Consider the following 8,745-nt stretch of genomic DNA (forward strand, 5'->3'; position numbering starts at 1 on the left):
TACTTCTCTTTCAGACTTTCTTTCCAAGGGGTTTGATTTATTTAAACTGTAAGTTTGCTAAATTATTAAATTGGTTAATGGGAAGACCCATCCATTTTTATTTTATTTTTTCTTCCCCCAGCAACATGACTACTGCTCAAATTGTGATGGACGCCAGTATTGTTTTTGATAGAACCTGCTAAACCTGAAACAAAACCTTTTTTTTTTTTTTTTTTTTATTATTATTTTTTTTAACTATAAATTACCAGAAATACTTGTCCATACAGTTTCAGTTTAATAGAACTGCAGCTCCTGTTTCTATATTTTTGCCCATTATGGGTTAGAGAGCTGACCTAATGCAGCTGAGTCTCTTCTGTTGTATTATAGAGCAGAAGATTCTCGTAAATGAACCAAAGCTGTAAATATATATTATCCCTTAATTTAACTATTCATTTGAGAGAGATATATTCTAGCCCAAAAGATTTCTATGCATAAATCATACGGAGTTTAACTTTTAGTGACTCGCTTAACCATTCATGTTCAGGTCTAATGTTTGACTAAATCAAATAAAACTTGGAACGAAAGAGCATTTGTTCTATTCACCAATTGCACTATAGTGGGGCTTTCCTCCATCTGCCAGGGATTCCTTCCTAGAATATCCTTGTTTGTTTTGCTGTTTGATGCCCACATTTGCATAACTACAGTAAATGGTTTAGGTCCCCATTCACACCTGAGCGTGTTGTAGCTCGAAGCTCCACAAAGTTGCTCAGCAAACAAGATCCCTTTAATTTCATTGGCCCCTTTTTTTTATTTTATTTTTATACGTCTGAGCATTTAATCACCTGTAGTAAAACGCCTGTCACTCAAAGTACATGAGCTTCTTTTAGGCAGATTGGAGTGTTTTTGGCCCCATAGACTTAAATGGAAATGCCTGAAAATTGGCAACACAAGTTTTTTTGGCGTGTGTTTTCTAGCAGCTCTCCACTCCTAATCTCCTTTCGCTAGTGCTTTCCACTGGCAAAAACAGCTTGAAGACACATGTAAAACGCTTGTATATGCTTGCAAAATTCTCATAAGCCTGAAAATCGCTCTGCTCAGGTGTGAATGAAGCCTTAAAGCTCTTGATTGGTTGGTGCTGCAGTAAAATTGTCTCAGCAGAATTTAACCAGTGGCAGTACCTTTTTTTTTTTTTTTATTATTACTCCTGGAGGTTGTTCCATAAGATTAGTGCTTTGCCATTTTGGGGCGATTTGCCTGTGCTCCCTTTCTCGGTTGTGGCAGAAAATGAGGCAAATGTCCTATACATGAACTTATATAATCCCTCCATATTCTACCCTAAAGCTGTAAAAACTTATCCTATTAATATATACAGCAGGGAAGGCTTTATAGTCAGCCTAAATCTTCAACTTATTTATGTGACCTGGAGTTTTCTCTTAAATGAGCACCTTGCATGTGCTTTAAGTTTCTTTACAAAAATCTTCATTATTTAATTTTTTTTTTTTTCTTCAACTTTTGCTTTCAGAATGTCCAATCGCCTTCTTTGGTAAACTTATTTGAACGAAAATACCATACGTTCAGTCGTTCAACGACCCATCTTATCTGAATGCTGACAAGGCCTTATCCTGCAATGACTGACAAAAGCTGCTGATTTAAGACTTTCTGGTCCAGTATGGTACTCTTCTGTGCAGCACTTTTTAGCAGCTTGCAAATGACAGACGTTGGCTTTTGTAAAAATGTTTATATAAAGTAAAAATTGTTCTATAGTGCTCTTCGGGTGTCGGTCAGAGGTTTTGTGAGTATGTGTGAACAGGGAAAGCTGTCTTCTGCCAATATTAATGTGCTTTGTCCATGTGTAACATGATGCATACATTCTGAAAGACTGCCATTTTCTGAAGGTCTTAAGGCGTCAATGTGAGATGAGGCTTCACAGTCTGAGAACAATAACATATTGGGATTTTTTTTTATCATTTTCTCTTAAACTGAAACTTCAGCCAGAAAAATATACAGTATACATTCACATATGTTAACAATGTTACTGGACCAAGGGTTTGAACTTCTGTGCAGCCTGGTTAGTGATTCACAAACTTTCTGCCATATAGCCAGAGTGATTACATTATTTACTTATTCTGAATTTTAGATCAGTTGTTGCATTGTATATGTCTATAGGCTGAAGCAGGGCATATGAAAATTATCTTCTTGGCAACACTTGTTGACAGGAATATGTGAATCACAAGACTGGCTAAACAGAATTCTAAATCCATTGGCAAGCTTAATAGTTAATATGCATCTGTTTTAATAGTGTGGATTCCCTGGAGTTCAACTTTAAGAACAGTCTTTTCTTGCCTCAGCATCACCAATTAAATGTGTAGTTCGAGTTTAACCCCAAGAAAAAAAAATTAAGAGATCCTGGTGCCTTAAAGCAGATTAAATGGCACAGTGCTTGTGCTGTGTAATCTGCTCCCCCTCTAAACTCTATAAAAAAAAAAACTCCCTGAACCTTCCACTTCCTGTATTCCCTCTGTGCTGACCACCAAGATTGGGGCTGCTGAGCGCTGACGATGTGGTCAGAGTGCGTCCCTTCATCACCCGCAGCTGCTTTCCTCTCTCTCCCTCACCCCTTCCCTCCCTGCTTGTCAGCTCCATGTCTGTCTGTCTCCGCCCCCCCATTCCCTCTGCTTTTAGAAATAAAAGTTTATATATGGTCCCTGCCAGCCCCTCATTATATTCTGGCACAGCACACTGTATAAATCTTTTATAAAAACGAGTGTTGTAAATACCAATTTAGCACGATCAGGCTGGTCATGTGACACTCGGACAGTTTTCAGGGTTACTGCAGAAGGGGCTGAGTGGCTATGTGATCTCCCCAGCTAACAAGGGGAGATCTGGATGACTCCTGCAGAAGCCATATATTGGATGTATACAGCGGCCATGAGTCATGTGACCGGCCTGAAGCTTGCCCTAAATCGGTATTTACAATGCTCGTTTTATGAGAAAAAAAATACTTTCTACAGTGTGCTATGCCAGGCTCTAATAGAGGGGCTGGCATAGCTTTATACGTTTTGGGTTCACAAAACACTTTTTGCAAATGTAACTTTCCAGTGTAGGTCTGAATGTGACTGTACATGATTGACGCATAGAGGCAGCAGACTATGAAAGGTGATATTCATTACTTATGTGGCATATAAAATACTATGGCTTTGACTTTGTAAGAACTAGTTCAGCTGTTTTGTACATGAAGTAATGGATAATAAGCTACTGGGTCCTGGTTAATCTGCCTGGGCTGCACATTAGATATGCTAACCATATACTTGGGTTGATGCTGATAATATACATATGGGATTTTTTGTGCTTTCGTCCTTGCTTCTGACTTCTATTCATAGTATTGTTGTCTTTCTCAGACATATACAGTGTTCATTAGAAACCTTGGTTTGCACTTAAACTATTCAGATATAATGGACCTCTGTGACCGTCCTTATGTTAGAGACTGGTGTCTAGCTGGCCAATGTTTTGTTTAGTCTTTTCTGTTAATATTCATTGAAGCACATCTTGCCTTTTTGCGTTGGGACTCCTAGATTGAATGCTATGTTAATTTGCCACCCCACATTGATGTACGATGGTCTTTAAACACAAAGCTGACTGTTCACTAATAAGCAGACACAGGGGACAAGAGACCCTTGTGTGTTAGTGTGTACTGAAAGCAAAAGCACATGCCACATTTTTAGGTGTCAGGTTCCTTTTTAAGGCTCTGTTTACATCTAGGTTCCCCCGGATCACAGAATCACCGCGGTTTTGCCTGCGTACCCGAATCACGGCAAATTGCAGGTCGCCCTGGTGATTCTGCCACTACCACTTGGTGCGATTGTCGCCCAAAGAATCGCGGTAAACGTGCAAACAAAATCGCGATACACCTGTCGCCCAAAAGAAGTTCTGGAACTTTTTTTGGGCGACAGGCGTACCACAATTCTGTTTGTGCAATTTTACCGCGTTTCGTCGAGGTAACAATTATGACAAAATTGCACCACAATTTGGGGTGCCATTGAAAGTGACAGGTGATTGTAAGGGCGTCTTGGGATTTGCGGTGGTTCAGGATTGCGTGCAGAATCGCATAGATTATCCTTGCAATCCGGGCTGCCTAGATGTGACCAGAAAGCTCTGCTGCTGCACTGGACAAGGTTTGTTTTTAAGCACTACATATGTCTTCAATGAAATGTGGCATTCTTTGTGACTGCTCTGTCAGCCATCTTTTTTTAAAATCATTTTTATACAAATCATCTCTAAAGCTAGAAAATAAGTTTTGAAATGCTGACAGTTTGTTCCAAAAAAATATGAGAAACATTTTCTTTATGTATATATGATCATGATATGAGGCAAAAGGTAGTTGACCTCCTAAAGCATTTTCAGTTTTAATAATACACGTATTTATTTATATTTTCCATTTATACAAGACAATTGTGATCTGATTCTGTTTAACACTACATTCCCTTTGTTTTGTTTTTTTGTGTGTATTTTTCTTTTTTGGAATGCGAATTGTCGGCATATTCGCTGCTAATCAACCTCTATTAAAACCTAATGCAGCCAAAAAACGCCTGCTAGCTATATTTTAAAACGGTTTGTATTCATAGGAACTGTATCTTGTATATATAAATAAACTTGTAAAGCTGTATTTGCCTCTTGTCTTTTATTGTAGGTTTAAGGAGACATGCTGTTTTAGCCATAATTATTCCAAGCAGATGTTAAAAGTGGTATGAGATGCAATGTAATTAATGTTGATTAACCACCTCAATACAAGACACTTTCACCCCCTTCCTGCCCAAGCCATTTTTCAGCTTTCAGCGCTGTCACAATTTGAATGACAATTGCGCGGTCATGCAACACTTTACCCAAATGACATTTTAATAATTTTTCCCCCACAAATAAAGCTTTCTTTCATTTTTTTGCTATAAACAAAAGAGTGACAATTTAGAAAAGCAATATTTTTTAATTTTTGCTATAATAAATATCCCCAAAAATATATATATAAAAAAAAAAAATTTCCTCCGTTTTGGCCGATATGTATTATTCTTCTACATATTTTTGGTAAAAAAATCGCAATAAGCGTAAATTTATTGGTTTGCGCAAATGTTATAGCGGCACAAAATGGGGGATAGATTTATAGCTTTTTTTTTTACTAGTAATGGCGGCGATCAGTGATTTTTATTGTGACTGCGATATTGCGCCAGACACTTTTGTCACTATTTTGGGACCATTCACATTTATACAGCGAACAGTGCTATAAATATGTATAACTGATGTGTACCCTTGTGAGTGATTTTAACTGTGGGGGGAGGGGACTGACTGGGGGAGGTGACCGATCTGTGTCCCTATGTACAAGGGACACACCATCAGTCTCCTCTCCCTGACAGGAAGTGGATCTCTGTGTTTACACACAGAGATCCACAGTCCTGCTCAGTTACTGGGCAATCGCGGGTGCCCTGTGTATTGTCACATTCCGCTCCCCATCACAGATTGCTCCGGAAGTGACGTTCTGTCACCGCCATCTTGCTACACCCCACACCATTGCACAGTAATGATAGAGTGAGAAGGGGGCAAGCGGACATCTTCTTACACCCACCTGAGTTTTAGATTTCAGTTATTTTCAACACAAAACTGAGCTTATATGCTTAAATACAGTGTTTGGAAATCTGACGGACTGTTTACATGTTAAATGTGAAAATCAGAGATGTTCTGTCACGTTAGCAACCATGTAAGGTCAGCAGGTTAAGCATTCTTAATTCACTGCATTTTTTCACATCTGAGAAAAGGAGCACTGCTCACTAACCAAGTGGATGAGTGTGGCCTCAGCCGGTGCTGCTCCAGCCACACCACTGACCTGTTTCGCCCTGCACACCTGCCTAAAACTTTTGCACAGTACTGTGTGCCTGTACATGAGCATTTACAAAACACTAGGCTAGCAGGGTTGGCATAATTTGTCTTCTAGAACAGGTTTTTTTTTAATTATTTTTATCTTCAGTAAATCTCCTGTTATGTCATCGTCTATCAAAGAAGGCAAACTTGCTTGCTTGTACCTAAATGTTGCATCACAAAATAAAAAAGCCAAAATGGACTTCATGCCCAGAGACTCAACCAATGAATATAATCTTACTGTTCCTGATGTCATAAACGCGGTGCCTCTCCATATCATCATCCCATACTCAGAGGCTGGTTTGACTGTGGCTTGGCTCCCTGTGCATTTCAGAGTTTTCCTTTAGTTTACATCCTAAATTACCCAACACAAGCCTGGGCAGAAATCTCTCTCTTTTTTTTTTTTTTTAAAGTGCATGCTCTGCTTCCAGCCTCTTTCCTTTGCTTCTTGGCTTGTAGCCAAGGAAGTGTTGGGACATCTGTGATAGACATGCCTGTTCCATGTAAGCAACTCAATCAAGAATCCAGCATTGGAAAGCCCACACTGGAACACATATTTCAAACTAAGAAATAACAATTTTTTTTAGCCTGGCAGGTTTCTTTCTTAAATAGAAAATGTGTCTGGTTGCAGCATCAGTGCGTTATTGTATTCCCCTAACCTAAATGGTCAAGTGAACTGTAGAAACATTTTGTTCTGACACATTTTGCTGCTGCTCTTGATTTATTTGCAAGTGAATATAAATAGAGGAGTAGCTGATTCCTAAATTGTCTGTTTTCTGAACTTGTGTATTACAGTTGGTATGTCAGTAAAATCAGCAGTGATTGCTAATTAGAAAATGGAATATGTTAAAGAATTTCACACCACTTCCCTTTTCACACTTAATACAAACTTTCTAAATTTTAGCTAAGCCTAACAAACTGTATAATTAATTGCTATTTTCTTCTTCAGCAGTTCATGAAAAGCTAGCTCTCACTGATAGACTCCTTATACATGCTAATTAAGTTCACATTAAAGTAATTCCTTCCTCCACTGTGCAGAGCCTTCTGGATGGGTAGGGTTGTGGTTATCTCACCTGTTTGGGTTTGCAATGTAATGTGGCTACCTGGAGGTATTCTGTACACTGAATTTGTACAGAACACCCCTCAGATATGTAATTTCCCGCTTGTGTGATTTAGCTACTGATTTTCCCAGAAGTCTGCGTAAGTCCGATTTCAGGCATCCTCTGCAACAAAAATATAATTTTTAAGATGCTCCCAATAAGAAATCATGTCTAAAGGGATATACTCCCATTAGTCTCACTTGTGCACAGGGGCAAAGACAACACGCAGACATTTCTTGAGGCTAACAAAAGGTAGAAATCAGCAAAGTTTGTCAAAATCCTTGTAATGTACATAGATCACCCAGAGGGGGGAGGTATATATATATATATATATATAAATGTAGTTTACCAAGTATCCATGTGCTTAGGTCTTCATGTACTGTAGGTGCAATACATTAATTTAATTTTAATAAACCCTGTACCTCCTTGCTACTTTTTTTTTCTGTGTACAGCCACCTCCAGGCTTTGATCCTGTACGGCAATGGTTTAACAAGAGTTGGTCGCAGTCTGCTTTGGGTACCACCCCTTAAACTCATTGTAAACATTGGACATGAAGTGGGAATAAAGCATATCCCTCTATCGTATGTACTTGTCTCAATTAAGAGCACTAAATGTAATTTCTCAAAGTGTCTTCCAGAACAGCCCATGAGGCCTAGGTCTCCCCCTACCAGAACAGGAAAGATGTTAACCCCCACTGGATAAAAAGGCGGTCCTCCAGGTCCCATGTCAGTATTGGTGTTTCCTCCAGACGGGGGGGGGGGATAACATGCTTCCTGGAACCTGGTTTCCCTAGGTCTCATGAGAGATGCTCCTGTTTCTGTCAGGGAGAGATTCCCTACCTTCTCCTCTGTCCCAGAGCAGAACCTTCATCGGGGAGAGTAGGGTGTTGCTGCTAGCCCCGGTTCTCAGTGCCTGGGGAAGGCCAGGACCACTGTTAATGTCTAGCCCCAGTTCAGTGCGGTTTTGGAGCGGCATGCTTCCCCGCCGACAGCCTGCCTGTTTGTGCAAGGAAATGCAGTGAGAGTCACGAGCGTCTGGGGTGGAGTTGCTGCGCTCCAAGCTGGCCCCCACAGGAAGCATCAGCGGGTCACTTCTGAGGCAGCCGACGACATCATAGAGCGCCGGAGACACTGGTTCCGGTCTCCAACAGCGCAAACAGAGGATGCTGGGTGGCTGATGTTCAAAAGGGTGAAGACCCAGCAGAGGCTGTGGACTACCACATGAGCAGGATGGATTCCTCTGCAGCACGTTCAGGCTCCAGCACCTCAGCTAAGCCAGGAATACTTGTATCCCTTTTCAAATCCTGTGAGTTATCCTCCCTTGTACCTTGTGGAACTTGGTGAAGGGGGCACCTTTTTCCGCTCTCCTGCACGGGGTTGTTATGGAGTTTTGGAGTGGCTTAATTTGCAACCTTAGGTCATTTGTTTTCTGTTTCAGGCCAAAACGCCGGACAAGGCCCAAGTACAGCCACCTAAGAGGACATGAGCTTCTCATGGAGTAAAGCAGTCTGCTGCACTTGCATAGACAGCCAGCCTAGTTAAAGATGACCCAGCAGTATCTTGTCAAAAGATGTTGGCTTCAGCTAGGTATGAGCTAACTTCAAAATTTTAGCTATTTTAAATCCCTAATTGCTAAGTTACAGGTCCCCTCACAAGGTCCATCCCCAGATAGGACTCCAGTCACTTCTGTTGCTCCGCCATAGAGCGTGCAGAGTGAGGATTCTGAGGAAGAAACTAGATCTCCCCATTCTTAGGAAGAATCGGGG

The 8,745-nt window shown here is 40.5% G+C and overlaps 1 protein-coding gene across 5 annotated transcripts in view; it reads left to right on the plus strand.

Annotated features, from left to right (window-relative positions):
* ECT2 (epithelial cell transforming 2) overlaps window positions 1-4,642 on the plus strand; it is a 107,044-nt gene extending 102,402 nt beyond the window's left edge. For 3 of the 5 annotated variants that reach the window (XM_040349381.1, XM_040349382.1, XM_040349383.1), the window contains one exon: window positions 1,502-1,591. Coding sequence is in view for 2 of the 5 variants with exons in the window: in XM_040349384.1 (XP_040205318.1) it covers window positions 1,502-1,582 (81 nt within the window). In the remaining 3 variants the exon portion in view is untranslated. Of the gene's footprint in view, window positions 1-1,501 lie in introns of all 5 variants that reach the window. The other 2 variants (XM_040349384.1, XM_040349385.1) reach the window with 1 other exon arrangement.
* The last annotated feature ends 4,103 nt before the right edge of the window (window positions 4,643-8,745 follow it).

The sequence above is a fragment of the Rana temporaria genome, chromosome 4 (genome assembly GCF_905171775.1).
Source record: "Rana temporaria chromosome 4, aRanTem1.1, whole genome shotgun sequence".
NCBI classification, from domain to species: Eukaryota; Metazoa; Chordata; class Amphibia; order Anura; family Ranidae; genus Rana; species Rana temporaria.